The 17,093-nt window shown below is 48.6% G+C and overlaps 1 protein-coding gene across 4 annotated transcripts in view; it reads right to left on the reverse strand.

Annotated features, from left to right (window-relative positions):
* The window catches only part of LOC147122558 (putative E3 ubiquitin-protein ligase HERC3), a 106,184-nt gene that overhangs the window by 17,806 nt on the left and 71,285 nt on the right, over window positions 1–17,093 (reverse strand). For 3 of the 4 annotated variants that reach the window (XR_015080835.1, XM_086006726.1, XM_086006707.1), the window contains 6 exons: window positions 12,297–12,408; window positions 9,917–10,106; window positions 7,871–8,034; window positions 4,227–4,340; window positions 4,088–4,111; window positions 3,048–3,137 (listed from right to left, as the gene is read on the reverse strand). Coding sequence is in view for 3 of the 4 variants with exons in the window: in XM_086006726.1 (XP_085862852.1) it covers window positions 3,048–3,137; window positions 4,088–4,111; window positions 4,227–4,340; window positions 7,871–8,034; window positions 9,917–10,106; window positions 12,297–12,408 (694 nt within the window). In the remaining variant the exon portion in view is untranslated. The remainder of the gene's footprint in view (window positions 1–3,047; window positions 3,138–4,087; window positions 4,112–4,226; window positions 4,341–7,870; window positions 8,035–9,916; window positions 10,107–12,296; window positions 12,409–17,093) is intronic. The other variant, XM_086006717.1, reaches the window with a different exon arrangement.

Genomic DNA, 17,093 nt, shown 5'->3' on the forward strand with positions numbered 1-17,093 from the left:
GTCCAGTCTGTCCACCTGCAGGAGGCAGGGCTTACCAATGACCCCACGCATGACTTTATAAACATATAAACCAAAACTGAGGGAGTGGCTCTGGCTCTCTCTTGCCTAAAGAGAAAACATAATTGGAAGAGGTAGTAGGCAAGGGTGCAAAAAGAGGCAATAGCAGTCCATGAATGGAGAGGCAAATTACAACACAGAGCAGAAAAGGCAAACAAATCATCCTTCCATTTAGAAAGGGTGGTGGTTAGGTTCCATTACAGTCCCGACTGCTTATATGCGCTGGCGATAGAATCAAAAAGCGAGGTAACCAACATATTTTAAAAAGCAGGAAGTCTCCACTTAGCAACCACCTCTCCTAATTGTTTGCAGTTCATAGAATTATAGAATGGTTACAGTACTGAAGGAGGCCATTCGGCCTGTTGAGCCCGTGCCGACTCTCAGCTGGTCCCACTCCCCCGCCCTTTCCCCGTAGCTCTGCAATGTTTTTTCCTTCAGGTACTTATCCAACTCCCTTTTGAAAGATAAAATTGAGTCTGCCTCCACCACCCTTTCAGGCAGTGCATTCCAGGTCATAACCACTCGCTGCGTAAAAAAGGTTTTTCTTATGTCACCTTTGGTTCTTCTGCCAATCACCTTAAATCTGTGTCCTCTGGTTCTCGACCCTTCCGCCAATGGGAACAGTTTCTCTCTCTCTACTCTGTCCAGACCCCTCATGATTTTGAACACCTCTATCAAATCTCCTCTCAATCTTCTCTGCTCCAAGGAGAACAACCCCAGTTGCATCCAGAATCTCATCTCTAAGGTAATCGCACTTTAACGAGGTGCGAACAGTTGATTGAAACTGCTCGAAGACCCGACATGGTCTGAAATCGGCAGAGCTTTTTAAATGGGTAAGACCTCATTGAACTGCCCGAAATAGCCGACACGCTTGTTAAGTTATATGGTTAGCGCCATTTGCCCGACATAGGCGGCTGCCTGTGATAAGCGGGGACGGTGGAAGTGGTGGCAGCTGTAAAACATCATGCCATTGAACTTTGGCGGGGGGTGTTCTCCCGACCCCCTCAGTGGAAGAGAACCAGAATCCCGAGCGAAATGGCTGAAAGTGGCCGGACTTGTGGCGGGAGATGGGAAGAAGCCTCGCGGAATTTCAGCGCCTACAAGTTTGGAGTTAGAGCGAGAACCTTGAGATCGCCCCTTGCTATTCAATCTCAGCAGATCAGCTTCAATATTCGGATACACAGGGTAAATGGTCCAGCAGCTTGAAGCTACACTCTGCGAAGATCAGTGTCCAAGCGCTTAATGTGTGCACATGCAATTCTCTTGTCTGCTATTTTAATGGCAGTGTTAAAAGCTTCTGTTGAAATGGAGGACAAATGGGTTAGGCATTTAGACATTAATCTTCACATTTTGCTGTTTCAAGGCCTAAGATAGTTACTTGCTGTACAAGAAAACGGCGCAAAAATGACACGGTAACAGAGCAGAGTCTTTCTAAGAAAGAAATTATTTTCTCGGCTAGTGCGACAGGATTGTGCGAGGGGATCATACGAGAGGATAGTGCGAAGGGATCGTGCGAGGGAGGCAGTTCAGAGACGATTCACTCGGTTAATTCCAGAGATGAGGGGGTTGACTTATGAGGAAAGGTTGAGCAGGCTGGGCCTATACTCATTGGAATTTAGAAGAATGAGAGGTGATCTTATTGAAACATATAAGATACGGAGGGGGCTCGACAAGGTAGATGCAGAGAGGATGTTTCCCTTTGTGGGGAATTCTAGAACGCGGGGGCACAGTCTCAGAATAAAGGGTCGCCCTTTTAGAGCTGAGATGAGGAGGAATTTCTTCTCTCAGAGGGTCGTAAATCTGTGGAATTCTCTGCCCCAGAGAGCCGTGGAGGCTGGGTCATTAAATACATTTAAGGTGGAGATAGACAGATTTTTGCAAGATAAGGGAGTGAAAGATTATGGGGAGTGGGCGGGGAAGTGGCTTTAAGCCTAAGATCAGCCATGATCTTATTGAATGGCGGAGCAGGCTCTAGGGGCCAAGTGGCCTATTCCTGCTCCTATTTCTTATGTTCTTATGTTCTTATGATAGTGCAAGGGGATCGTGCGAGGGGATAGAGAGGAAGGATCGTGCGAGGGGATAATGAGAGGGGACAATACGACAGGAGGTATTTCAGTGTGAACCTACAAGACAATGGCCTAGAAATTCAGTAAGGCGCTGCCAGCTTTGCGCCCAGTTACCGCCTAAAGAGGGCTTCTGCGCCAATGCAGGAGTTTGCGCTGATATTCAGCGCAGCGGTAATGGCGGCGGTAGCCGTTAGCGCTGCGCCGGAACTGATGACGTCATCGGTGTGCGCAGTGCCCCGGTTCCGCCCCGATACCGGCCCGATCCCCATATTTAGTTGCGGCCGCCTCTTCCGCAGCGGCCGCAAACAGTGACCAGAAAACGGGGCCGTACTGTAGCCTTAGTGGGGCGCTTTAAGGTGGAGGTGCGGCCGGCCGCTTTTTCGGCGGCCGCCTGCCCGCACCTCCTTCCCCGGCCTCCTCCACCACCCCCCCCCCGTGGCATTGCCGGCTGCTTTCCGCGAACCCGGCACTTCTCCGTCGTGCCGGGCTCATTTGCCGGCACTATCCAGCGGCGATCTCCCCGTTGCAGGCACCTCCACCTTAAGAGAAGGAGGAGGCCTGCAGTACCGCAGCCTGCCGCTCCGCAGCGGGTGGCGCAGCGGCGCCTAGAGCGCTGAAATTCAGTTTCAGCGCCACAAGCGGGGGCGGGCACACCCTGGAATAGCGCCCGGTTCCGACTTGGGCCGCAAAAAGTGAATATCTGACGGTCGCAAATGGCTCCGCGCCCAGCGCTAACTTTTGGGCGCTAGCCAGCTGGCGGGGCCATAGTGAATTTCTAGGCCAATATATTTATACTTTTAATTAAGCAAAAGATAGCTGAAGGCCTGGCTTGGCTTATAGTTCTGTGACGTGTGTTGCAGAAGTTGTGCTGTGTATTCCTGTATAAAACAGTTACATTTTACCACTGATCCCAATACAACATACCTGCATCTGTAAGGCAGCGTCTGTCTGTAACATCTTTGTCTTTGCCTGAGCATTCAGGACGAAGGGGTAGGTGCAGAAAGCAACAGGGACCTGGAACAGATCAGGCAACACATCTTAAGACAAGGCAGCAAACCTACAAAAATAGCACAAGGGTAAAATCTTGCTCGACAAATGTCTCGCTAACGAGAAAAACAGCCTTGGTCAGTGGCAGCACTCTCCCCTCTGGGTCAGAGGTTGGGGGCTCAAGACTCTATTTGGCCCATACTCTAGGCTGACACTTTCGCTCAGTGCGGAGGGCTGCATTGTGCTGAGGTGCCGTCTTTATCGGAAGAGACGTTAAGCCGAGGCCCCGTCTGCCCTCTCAGGTGGACGCAAATGATCCCACGGCTCTATTCAAAGAAGAGCAGGGGAGTTCTCCGCGGTGCCCTGGCCAACATTTATTCCTCGACCAACATCACTAAACAAAGATTATCTGGTCATTCGTCACATGTGCTGTATTTGGGATCTTGCTGTGCGCAAACTGGCCTGCACAAGAGTGGCATCGCTTCAAATGCAATCCACTGACTGCAAAGCACACTGGGACAGCCTGGGGATGTGACCAGCTGCTATATCAATGCAAGTTCTTTCTTGCTTTAAAAACAGCAAGTTCTGCAGGCCTTTCACACGAGCCGAGTTATACGACAGGAAACTCTCGATTTACCGGCACCTAAATAACCGGAAATCTCTGTTAACCGGCAAAATTCAGGAGTAGATTCAGGTAAGTTTTACTTCACATTAGTGGCCGTTCCTGGATCTGTGGCTGTGTAACCGGGGTTCCTGCACCTGTTGCTAAGCAACAGGGACGCCTGGATCTTGTGGCCGGGGTTCCTGCACCTGTTGCTAAGCAACAGGGAAACCTGGATTTGTTGCTGTGTACGGAGCTCTCGTACCTTTCACTATACCTCTCTGTAATCCGGACTTTTTGATAAACCGGCACCACACCGGTCCTGTCGGTGCCGGATAATAAAGAGTTTCCTGTATCTAAGATGGGGTTTACCTACCTCTGCAATAGCCGGCTGGATTTTCTGTAAAATAAAACAGAAGTCTTAGCTACAGAGAAACGGCAAAGAAAAAAAGAGCAGCCTGTTCCAACTTCTCAAAACTGGAAGACTGTGAAAGTATCAAAAGCGGTGTACTTACTACTCCGGCATGTTGGGATGCCCAGTAGAGATAATCTGTTTCAATGTTGACCAAGTTATTGAGTTCATGGATATAGAATATGTCATAGTCAACATGGTTCGCAATCACATTGACCTGCGTGATGAAGGAGAGGAAAAGCTTAGTTTAGTCGTACAGTATCGACTGAACGAAGAGTGGTGTGATGTGTTTATCGTATGTTTTAGTCACACAAAACTTAAATACAATGGGGGACAATTTTAATCCTACCCATCCGATGAAACCAGGCAGGTGGACAGTTAAGATCACCCGGGTTGCTCACCCGCCCTGGAGATCACTGGTCGCGATAATCGCCTGCTCGGGCAAGAGGCACCCGCCCAAAGCCGGCGGGGTCCTTTTTAACATATGCATGTCGGGTCCCAATGATGTCATCGAGACCCGATTGCAATTTTAACTTGGTGGCCCGAGCATGAAGCGGCTGGGAGTTATCCCGCCAGGCCGACCCAGCGAGGACGAGGTTCAGGGCCAGGAGATGCTCAAAAACAGAAGCGTTTACATTATTTTTCTTACACTTACCTTGTGGAGTCAGGAGAAGCAGGCGTGCTCCTCCGGGCCCCACGAGGAAAACTCAGGCCTCCTGCCAATTGCAAGACCCCCATGGGACAGCCCGGCAGCCGATCGCGCCACCTGCCTGATCTCGGCGGGCAGCCACCAGGCCGCGTGATTTGCCACCGCTTTCCCGCCCGGAACGGGCAGCGTGTCGGACAGTGGGATTTAAACAAGGCCCGGGATTCATTTCCAGAGCAGCGGGTGAGTTTCTAACTCACGCTGGTACTCACCCGTCCAAAATTGGTACTGACCTAAGGCCTTGGTCTAGATAGGTGACGAAATTGCCTCCAACAATTGTGACCATTCTAATGGACAACAAAGTGGGCTTCAATACGCAATATTTCAGAAACAACCACTATATTGCTGGTTAACAACAACTTGTATTTATATAGCGCCTTTAACATAGTAAAACGTCCCAAGGCGCTTCACAGGAGCAATTATCAAACAAAATGTGACACCAGAGCCACATAGAGGGGTATTAGGGCAGATGACCAAAAGTTTGGTCGAAGTGGTAGATTTTAAGGAGCGTCTTAAACATAAGAACATAAGACGCAGGAGTAGGTTATTCGGCCCCTGGAGCTTGCTCCGCCATTCAATAAGATCATGGCTGATCTGATCTTGGCCTCAACTCCACTTCCCTGCGCGGTCCCCATAACCCTTGACTCCCTTATCGTTCAAAAATCTGTCTATCTCCACCTTAAATATATTCAGTGACTCCGCCTCCACAGCTCTCTGGGGAAGAGAATTCCAAATATTCACCACCCTCAGAGAAGAAATCCTTCCTCATTTCCGATTTAAAAGGGTGTCCCCTTATTCTGAAATTATGCCCCCTACTTCTAGATTCCCCCAAGAGGGGAAACAGCCTCTCTGCATCTACCCTGTCAAGCCCCTTCAGAATCTTATATGTTTCAATACGATCCCCTCTCATTCTTCTAAACTCCAATGAGTATAGGCCCAACCTGCTCAACCTTTCCTCATAAGACAACCCCTTCATCCCAGGGATCAACCTCGTGAACCTTCTCTAAACTGCCTTAAATGCAAGTATATCCTTCCTTAAATAAGGAGACCAAAACTGTACGCAGTACCCCAGGTGTGGTCTCACCAACGCCCTGTACAGTTGTAACAGGACTTCCCTACTTTTATACTCCATTTCCTTTGCCAAAAAGGCCAACATTCCATTTGCCTTCCTAATTACTTGCTGTACCTGCATGCTAACTTTTTGTGATTCATGTACTAGGACCCCCAGATCCCTCTGTACCTCAGCATTTTGTAATCTCTCCCCATTTAAATAATAATTTGTACCAAAGCGGATAACCTCACATTTTCCCACATTATACTCCATCTGCCAGATTTTTGACCACTCACTTAGCCTATCTATATCCCTTTGGAGATTCTTTGCGTCCTCCTCACAATTTGCTTTCCCACCTACCTTTGTATCATCAGCAAATTTGGCTCCATTACACTTGGTCCCTTCATCCAAGTCATTAATATAGATTGTAAATAGTTGAGGCCCAGCACTGATCCCTGCGGCACCCCGCTAGTTACAGTTTGCCAACCTGAAAATGACCCATTTATCCCGACTCTCTGTTTTCTGTTAGTTAGCCAATCCTCTATCCATGCTAATATATTACCCCCAACCCCGTGAGCTCTTATCTTGTGCAGTAGCCTTTTATGTGGCACCTTATCGACTGCCTTCTGGAAATCTAAATACACCACATCCACTGGCTCACCTTTGTCCACCCTACTCGTTACATCCTCAAAGAACTCCAGCAAATTTGTCAAACATGATTTCCCTTTCATAAAACCATGCTGACTCTGCTTGACTATATTATGATTTTCCAAATGCCCTGCTGCCACTTTCTTAATGACAGATGTTAGGCTAACTGGTCTATAGTTGCCTGCTTTCTGTCTCCCTCCTTTCTTAAATAGGGGTGTTACATTTGCGGTTTTCCAATCTGCTGGGACCTCTCCAGAATCCAGCGAATTTTGGTAGATTACAACCAATGCATCCACTATCTCTGCAGCCACCTCTTTTAAGACCCTAGGATGCAGGCCATCGGGTCCAGGGGACTTGTCCACCTTTAGTCCCATTAGTTTGCCTAGTACTTTTTCTCTAGTGATAGTGATTGTTTTAAGTTCCCGCCCCCCAATCCAATAGCCCCTTGATTATCCATTACTGCGATGCTTTTAATGTCTTCTACCGTGACGACCGATACAAAACATTTGTTCAAAGTCTCTGCCATTTCCCTGTTTCCCATTATTAATTCCCCGGACTCATCCTCTAGGGGACCAACGTTTACTTTAGCTACTCTCTTTCTTTTTATATACCTGTGGAAGCTCTTACTATCTGTTTTTATATTTCTTGCTAGCTTACTCTAATAAGCTATCTTCTCTCTATCATTAAAGGAGGAAAGAGAGGTGGAGAAGCGGAGAGGTTTAGGGAGGGAATTCCAGGGCTTAAGGACTAGGCAACTGAAGGCATGGCCACCAATGGTGGAGTGATTAAAATCGGGGATGCGCAAGAGGCCAGAATTGGAGGAGCGCAGAGATCTCAGAGGGTTGTAGGGCTGGAGGAGGTTACCTGTACATAGATAGGGAGGGGCGGGGCCATGGAGGGATTTGAAAACAAGTTTAAATGATACCAGGTTTTAGAGGGTAAAATTATGAGGGCAGGTTGCATAACCATGGCTTGTATTTCTTGTGTTTGGAATGTTGAGGGGTGATTTGATCGAGGTGTTTAAAATGTTAAAAGGATTCGATAAGCTAGATACAGAGAAAACTATTTCCTCTGGTGGGGGAACCGGCTGTTCCGGTGTAAAACTGAGCAGGTAGCAACCTCAAAATGAGCAGATTAAAAAGATTATGTTGGTTAACGGAGGAGTTTCTGGGAACTGACTGGAGGGCCACTCCCAACAGATACGTGATTGAGATAGCTGCAATCTTTAAAGGCACATATGCGCCACTTTTATTTCTCATCCCCCACCCCCACCCCCCTCCAAAAATGCAAATACTTCTCAAAGAGAACGGTAAATTTCCAATCTTTTATTTCAGTTACGTACCTTGTGCAGCTTTTCCAGAACCCGAAGAGCATCGATGATGTAATGGCTAAATACAGGAGCCAGCAGCGCCGTCCTCATCCTGGTCAGAAGGTAAACCACCGCATCTTTATAGAGCTCCACCAGCTGGCAAAAATACCCAACACCCACCCGACACCACCAGTTATCTGAAAAGGAGAAAAGGCACATTTGTTTATCCATGAATCTGTCCAAAGGATATTGGGGGTCATTCTCACCTTCACCGCCTGGGCGGTGCGCTGGTGGAGCGGACCGCCCGCCCATTGTAGAACATGGCCGATTTTTATCCCTCTTTGCCTCTGCACTGAGTGACTCCTCATCCTCTGTGATTTCAGTCTCCATCTGAGCTCACCTTGAATACATGGCCCTCCAATCCTCTCTAAATCTCTCCCTCCATATAAACTCTCCTATCCATCCTTGACCTTGCCATCTCCACTGGACTCTCTGCTCCCATGGTCTCATGACGAGGCCATCTCCGACCGCTTCTTTGCATCTCTCACCACCCACATCCCCCTTCCAACCTCACTTCATTCTGCATCCAGCCCTGGAAAGAACTCTTCCCCCCCAAGACACTTACAGCTGCACTTTCAAACTCCCGCCGGCCTAGCCTTTGGCCTTCTATTCACCGCGATACTTCGGCAACTGCCAATTTGCTCAACCACTTCCTTACCTCCAGCTTTGATGCCCCTTATCCCCAGCAAAACCGCTACCTCTTCCATTGCCTTTGATTTCATCCCCCTCCCCGGCCAGTCTCAGGTTGAACCAGACTGAAATAAGCTACCGACCCTATTATCTCTCATCACAAAAACCTCTTACTTCCACTTCCATAATATTTCCCACCTCTACTCTGAATAGCAATACATATTACACTGAGAATAACGGATACTTGGGCAAGAGTATAAAGGGTTTATCACGGATATCAGATGATTAACTGCAGGAGAGAAGCTTAACTGGCTCATTATTTTTCTCTGAATTCGAAGACACGATTATAATCTTGAAATCACCCATGTAGCTGCTTTTGTTTTTATTAACTGCAATACACAATTGTAAGGGATTATTTTTCTTTTTGAACAGGGGTAGGTATCCTCAGAGCACAGAAAGTTAAGGGGAGATGTAATAAAGGTGTTCAAAATTATGAGGGGTTTTGATCAGAGTAAATAGGGAGAAATTGTTTCCAATGCCAGTAGGGTTGGTAACCAGAGGACACAGATTTCAGATAATTGGCAAAAGAACCAGAGGGGAGATGAGTTTTTTTTAAATGCAACGAGTTGTTATGATCTGGAATGCACTGCCTGAAAGGGTGGTGGAAGCAGATTCAATAGAACTTTGAAAAGGGAACTGGATAAGGAAAAGTCTGCAGGGCTATGGTGAAAGAGCAGGGGAGTGGGACTAATTGGATCGCTCTTTCAAAGAGCCGGCACAGGCACGATGGGCCGAATGGCCTCCTTCTGTGCTGTACGATTCTACGATGACAAATGAAAACTGAACAATGTACAATTGTGGTTGATCCGTGCCGAGTGTCAAAGCTGCAACATCTCGGTAAGAACCTGGAGTGATTTCAAGGCAGCAATCTCCACACCATTTATATCACAGTACGACCCCAATCGGACAGCCACAGTAGGATTTACGTAAGGCAGCACTAGTGCCTCCTGGTGGATGGGGCATCACTTCATCATAAATGGCTGCTTCAACCATTCCCAAGAGCTCAGCCCACCTGAACAAGGCAGCCATTCAGGTTTGCATTGGCAGGGATCTCCAGCCATTCCCCTCTTCTCCCCAACTTCCCACAACCCTCCGCCTACCATCAGAAGAAAATTGTATAGCAAGAAAATTCAAGTCACAACAGTGACTTCTGAACCAATGTGGATGTGCGAGATCCTACTAACAGCTGTTCAGGGTCTGGTAAGCCATTCGAGCTTTGCTCTTGGAGTTAATGTCAACCTCTTGGTTAAAATACTGCCTGATAAATTAGCACCAGATTGGGTTCGCTGTTCCTGTTCTTCATCACCTCCACATGTGCTCAGTACCTACCCAACACTTTGCTTGGGTTTGCATCCAAGTGGAGTATGGCTGCGGCAAATGGAAGAGCAAAGGTCAAATAATTCTTGGAGTCTTGGAAGAGGGGAAACGCCGGTAAAATCAAAAAAGCTCTCATGGCCTCGACGTCAGGCGGAGAAGTCGGTAACTGGGAAATCAAACGATTCTCTAAAGTCACCGTAACCTGAAAAAGGAAAGAAGTCCCACATAACAATTCAATATGGTCGTATGAATGCTATCTTCCCCTTTGATTGACATGGCTCAGTGAGTCGCACTCTCTCGCCTCCGAGTCAGAAGGTTGTGGGTTCAAGTTCCACTACTCCAGAGACTTGAGCATATAATCTAGGCTGACACTTCAGTGCCATTACTGAGGGAGCGCTGCACTGTCGGCGGGGACATCTTTCAGATGAGACGTTAAGCCCTCTCAGGTGGACGTACAAGATCCCGTGGCATTATTTTGAAGAAGAGAAAGGGGGTTATCGCCAGTGTCCTGGACAATATTTATCCTGCAAATAACATCACTAAAACAGGTAATCGCGTCGCTGTTTGTGGGAGCTTGCTGTGCACAAATTGGTGGCCGCGTTTCCTACTTCACAACAGTGACTACACTTCAAAAGTACTTCATTCGCTGTAAAGCACTTTGGGATGTTCTGGAGGTTATGAAAGGTGTTATCAATGTTCCCCGTAAGTTGTGCGGCCACGCAGCGCTCCAGGGAACCCGCGCAACTAGCTTACTTGCTTTCTAATACAAAAACTGCGCGTGCACGGTATTTTCACTGGCCCGCGCATCCCCTTAAAGGGGCCACGCAGAACCAAACAAAATTAGAGGGAACATTGGGTGCTATATAAATGCAAGTTCTTTCTTTCTAAAGGTGTGTGTGTTTTTAATTATTTCTGTATTTACTCTGGGTATCTCTTTTTGTAGCATTTTATGCTTTGACCCAATGGAGAAACAGTGGCTTTAGATACCAGCTACTGTACGTTTTAAAGCTATTTCATTCCTGTTGTTTGTAACTAAATGAATGTTTGCTCCTTATAATTCCCAGAAGTTATTAAAAATAGACTGAACATAAAGACACACTCAGTCCACTAATTCTGCATGGGAAAAGTACTGTAATTATTGGCTATATGGGAAGTCTGTCCTAGTACTGATCATCCGACACTGACTCAAGTACGACCATCAGAACACACTGACGTAAGAAAACTACTAGGCACTTGGTCTAAGCGTTAAACAAAGCTTTAATCAACTGTTTTTCAACATGGAGATCTAGTTGTGTCCTTCACTAGTTCCTGTAAAAGAATGTCCTGAGCAAGCTGGGCCCATGCCCGAGTATTTATACTCTCCCTGGACAGCGCCACCAGCAGGCCGCCCAGTATTATTTCATAAGTCATTTCCACATGAATGACAAGATTCACGTCACACAGTAAGTGTGGCTTCACGGTGACCAGCACAAAAGCATCGATGGTGCCCATGCAACAGCCCAAGGGCCATTTGCAGACAACCTTCCTTGTAACTGTGTCACTCGCTGCTCCACTGGCCACTGGATGTCCATTCATGGCCTGCTGAGGCGCTGACCCAGCTTTGATTCAGTCCTGGTCCTCCTCCTTCCCTTGCTTTCCACTGGCAGAAAGAAAAAGAATGCCGCTGGGAGAGATGGAAAGTTACCTCAGCTTCCCAACAGCAAAAGGCCCCGTTAACTATCGCATGACTTAACAGGACTACTGGTCCTGTAGACTTCCCGCCCTCCCACTCCCTCTTCGTTCCGTACCACTCGGCCTCCACTTGGCCGCCGCCCAGGGCTGAGATCAGGAGATCACTGTGTGGGGAAACTCGCAGGTCCCTTTCGCTCTGTCTCTTCGCCGGGAGCAAGCGGAAGCGCAGCGCAGGCAGCGCACGTCAACCCAAGCACCCCAGCCACCCGCCCCTTCAACCACCGTCTGCCCCACACCTGTGACAGAGGCTGTAGGTTCCGCATTGGACTCATCAGTCACCTGCAAACTCATTTTTAGTGTGGAAGCAAGTCATCCTCGGTTCCGAGGGACTGCCTAAGAAGAAGTCCCTGCAAACTGCTTTAAACCAACCTCAGAGCAGCCATCCTGTGTCGTCTTACATGTCCCACACTCCAATCTCGGAGTGAAATTACCTACTTAGTGACAGTTTTGTACCATGGGTTCTTACCCACTAGGAACGAAGTCGAGACTGATAAACCCACTTCAAGTAGAACCCACACACTGGGAAAAGTTAAAGAGACGTTTGCACCATCAGTGACATGGGAATTCCAGGTCTCGTAAGTAAAAGGGCAACATGCTCACTCACTCAAAGACAAGGACCACAAGACAAATGGGCTCCATTCTCTGCTTATAAAAGGTTTACCTGCTGCAGTAATTTGGAATACGGAGACTTCACCATCTTCTCAAAAAATAAGCTGGCAGCGTTCAAGTCAATGCCAGGGTTTCGAGGACTGGTTTTAAAATGTTCATCATTGCTACAGGGAGAAAAAAACAATTATATTTTTGTAATAAACCTGTACATTCGATTTCATCTCTCACCGCCTTACATTTTACACTAAATCACAAAGTAACTTGTTGTCTGGATCCAATGCTTTTTGTTCCTGTAATTTATATACTTATGGCACCAAACAAGCCTCTAAAATAGTCTCTTTTAGTATTAATGTGGACCCGGTGGTGCCAGTAACTCAGAGGCGGTGAGTTTGCCCGCACAGTGGCCAATTATGAGACCAAATTCAAGAAATTTGGTAATTTGCCAGTAACGGGGGGTTGTGGGGGGCGGTGGGGGGGGGGGGTGCCGGAGAGATGGCTTGATCGGTCAATCCTGTCCCACGCTGGGCCGAATGGCCTCCCTCTGTGCTGTAAGATTCCAGGACTGCACTGCGGCAGAACTTTCAACCTCGGTGGGGGTCTATCGAGGACACCAAATCCATTCAACAATTTGCATTTATGTAGCGCCTTTAACGTAGTAAACCGTCCCGCGGCGCTTCACAGGAGTGATTATCAAACAAAATTTGACACTGAGCCACATAAGGAGCAATTAGAAATAACAACAGAAAATGCTGGAAAAACTCAGCAGGCCAGGAAACATCCGTGGAGAGAGAAATAGAGTCAGCGTTTCAGGTCGAAGCCCTTCTTCAGAACTGAGGAAAAAGATCATAACCTCAGCCCCTAATTTATTTTTATATATTTTTTATCCACACTTTTGGTTTGTGCCTTTTCCCTTTTTTTCTCTCTCCCACATGGCAGCTGTCTCTCACTCTGCCAGTGCATTTCACACTTCATCTAGAGCCATCCTTTGTCTCTTTACCTGTCCTATTACCATCTCGTCTCGCCTTGAATATCTCTTAATGGCCTAGAAATTCAGTTGTTTGCGCCAGCCGCTAGCGCCTTAGGAGGAGGAGATGTGGGGCGCTAGGCGGCTAGCGGCCGGGCGCTGCGCGATCTGCGCCTCTCCCCAACTTCAGTAAAGATTTAGCGGTGGCGCAAAGCCTTTGCGCGCGCTCAGCTGCGCGCGCAGATCCTGACGTCATTTCATCGTGCAACGCCCTTTGTGCGCCCCAAACCGGAAATTCAGTGGCGCCGGCCTATTGCGTGCCTGGCGCCACTAGCGACTGGTAGAGGGGAATGGTTCCCAGTCGCTGCGGGGCGCGGGGTGCGCTAATTAAAGGGCACTCCTCCTGCAGTAGAAATGGCAGCCATTTTGCAACACTCCTTCTTTGTGAGAGACGGATCTTTGCAGAGAGACAAAGGTAGAGAGCTTCCTGGTTTGGCTCAACACTCGCACAGGTACTTGTGGCTTCAGGCCACAGCTTTGCACTTGTCTTTAACTTCAGAGCCATAGCATTGATTGGAAACATATAACGGGGGCTGCAATGGGTGCAAACGTTGGCCTTCTCCATTGCATTCAAAGGGCTCAGAGACGCCGTGAGAGAGTGGCAGTCATGGCCAGAGGGAGAAGGGGCAACAGGCGTCGGCTAAGGAGGCCTTACCCACCCAGGGTATACCGCCAGCAGTTCTCATATCTGAACATGTCTGACGAGCAGTGTGTTCGGAGGCTGCGATTCCGAAGGGCGGTGGTCACTGAGATCTGCCACCTGCTTCGCGGAGATCTGCAGCCACAGCTGAGGAGCAGGACGTCTCTGTCGGTGGCAGTGAAGGTGACGGTGTCTCTCAACTTCTATGCCACCGGCTCCTTCCAATCCGCTGCTGGGGACATTTCCAACATCTCCCAGTTTGCCGTACATTGCTGCATCCGCCAGGTGACCAATGCCCTTTTCAGAAGGAGACGTCAGTTCATCTCCTTCTCCATGGCCCTTGTCAAGCAGCAACAGCGTGCAATGGGCTTTGCAGCATTAGCGGGCTTCCCCATGGTGCAGGGCGCCATTGACTGCACGCATGTGGCTTTGTGGGCACCTCTAGAGCATGCCGAGGATTACCGCAACCGGAAGGGCTACCATTCGCTCAACGTGCAGTTGGTGTGTGACCACAGGCAGATCATCCTAGCTGTCAATGCCCACTTTCCAGGCAGCAGCCACGATGCCTTCATCCTGCGCCAGACTTCTGTGGCAGACATGTTCCAGGCCCAGCCTCACCCACGAGGATGGCTTCTCGGGGACAAAGGCTATCCTTTGTGCACCTGGCTGATGACCCCACTCCATGCGCCCAGCACCCCTGCTGAAGAGGGATACAATGACAGCCATCAAGCAACCAGGAACCTCATTGAGCAAACAATCGGCGTCCTGAAGCAACGGTTCCGCTGTCTGGATCGTTCCGGAGGAGCCCTACAGTACTCGCCTGAGCGAGTCTCCCATTTCGTGGTCGTGTGCTGCATGCTGCACAACCTGGCTATCCGCAGGACTCAGCCACTGCCACCAGACATTGGAGGACCACCAGAGGAGGAGCAGGAGGAGGAGGAGGAGCACCAGCACAGGAGGGAGGCAGAAAGTGCAAGGGCTGCCCGTCGGCGACTTATTGCAAGTCGGTTCTAGGCCCCCTCTCAGGGAATGGCTTGTGCCAATGGCACAAGATGAATGTAGCTGCTCCACAAGCCCTCAGCCGAGCAGGGCAACCAGGACTTCCAAAAGAAAGCATGGACAGTGCGATTTAAGAACATTTATTACTTTGATACCTCTGTGCCCTTCCCACATAACAAACTAATGGAGAGAAGCCCCCCCCGAAAAACACAAATCGAGCAGTCTCGGCCTTTCAAAAAACACAAATACACCAGTCTCGGCCTTTCAAAAAAACAAATCCACCCTCCCCCTTTAAGAGCTCACCGGCGCCAGAGTGTCTGCCGTCAATCAGCAGCTCGCCACACCTGCGCTGTGCCCGCCCTCGGGGGTTTCGCCCCGGGCCGCCGGCTTAGCGCCTAATGATAGTCGTGCATCGCCTGTTTTAGCGCAGCAGCAGCAACCTCTTGGGGCGATGCCACTGAATATCGGCGAAGGTGGCGCGTAGTTGCGCCGGGCGCAAACTTTAGCGTCCGCCCGGCTGTAGCGCCCCAAACGTGGCTATACTGAATTTCTAGGCCAATGTCTCTTCACCTCTCAGACCTTCCCTTTTGTTCTTTCATCCCCTCCCCCATTTCCCAGCCCCCAAACTGGCCTTTTAATCTGTTTCATTTCCTGCTTTTTTCTCAGTTCTGGAGAAGGGTTTCGACCTGAAACGTTAACTCTGTTTCTCTCTCCACGGATGTTGCCTGGCCTGCTGAGTTTTTCCAGCGTTTTCTGTTGTTATTTCGGATTTCCAGCATCCGCAGTAGTTTGCTATCGTAAGGAGAAATTAGGACAGGTGACCAAAAGCTTGGCCAAAGAGGTAGGTTTTAAGGAGCATCTTAAAGAAAGGGAGAAGGGTAGAGAGGCGGAATGGTTAAGGGAGGGAATTCCAGAGCTTAGGGCCTAGGCAGCTGAAGGCACGGCCGCCAAAGGTGGGGCAATGAAAATCGGGGATGCGCAAGAGGCCCAAATTGGTGGAACGCAGAGTTCTCGGAGGCTGGTAGAACTGGAGGAGGTTACACTATGGACAATTCACTTTCGCTAACACTGAAACCTTGTTTTCTTCCTTGTGCACGCACCAAATCAACTAGTTATCTGATGACAGACAAAGGAAACATCACACCACAAAGCAGGGCAACACAAATACACACACATGAAGGCAATAAAGTTTGCTGTTATATATCCCACCTTAAAACAGTGAAATGAACCCAACTTGCTGAGCCTGACTGATTTTTTATTTTATAATGAAATATACAGTAGTTGGTTTCATTCTCTACTGAGTCAGCCTGCCTAACACTATCAGGAAGCCTCACTTCTTAAAATCAGAACTAATACTGTATTACACAAGTACCAACGGATTCAAGAAATAAAAAGCTTACTAAAAAAAATGTTTTATTCATTCACGGGATGTGGAGGTCGCTGGCATTTATTACCCATCCCTGACTGCCCTCGAGAAGGCAGAAGTCAGCCGCCTTCTTGAATAGAACCGAGTGGCTTGCTAGGCCCTCTCAGAGGGCAGTTAAGAGTCAACCACATTGCTGTAGGTCTGGAGTCACATTTAGGCCAGACCGGGTAAAGGCAGCAGATTTCCTTCCCTCAAGGACATTAGTAAACCAGATGGGTTTTTACGACAATCCGGTAAAAACTGAGATGAGCTTTTTATTCCAGATTTATTTAATTAACTAAAAGCCGTAGTGGGATTTGAACTCATTAATACTGGATCATTAGTAGCCTCTGGATTACCAGTCCAGTAACATAACCACTGCGCTACCGCACCCACCATAATAATAATCACCTCCTGCAGAATCCAAAATGGCGCTCCTCAAACAACACATCCCGCTGTTCGGGTTGCCAACCCTCCAGGGTTGTCCTGGAGTCTCCAGGAATTAAATGTTATTCTCCAGGACACTGCTGGGAGCATTTATAAAATTATTGGAGATGGGGCGGTGGGGGGGGAGGAAAAGGCCGTTTGACTGACAGTCGAGAATCAGCCAATCGGGTAATGAAAAATCTGCTCGCTTTCCAGTTGGTGCGAGATAGAAACATAGAAGATAGGAGCATGAGTAGGCCATTCGGCCCCTCGAGCCTGCTCCGCCATTTAATGAGATCATGGCTGATCATCCAAATTCAGTACCCTGTCCCTGCTTTCTCCCCATACCCCTGGA

This window comes from Somniosus microcephalus, chromosome 2 (genome assembly GCF_052327205.1).
Source record: "Somniosus microcephalus isolate GS21.2 chromosome 2, FLI_Smic_1.0, whole genome shotgun sequence".
NCBI classification, from domain to species: domain Eukaryota; kingdom Metazoa; phylum Chordata; class Chondrichthyes; order Squaliformes; family Somniosidae; genus Somniosus; species Somniosus microcephalus.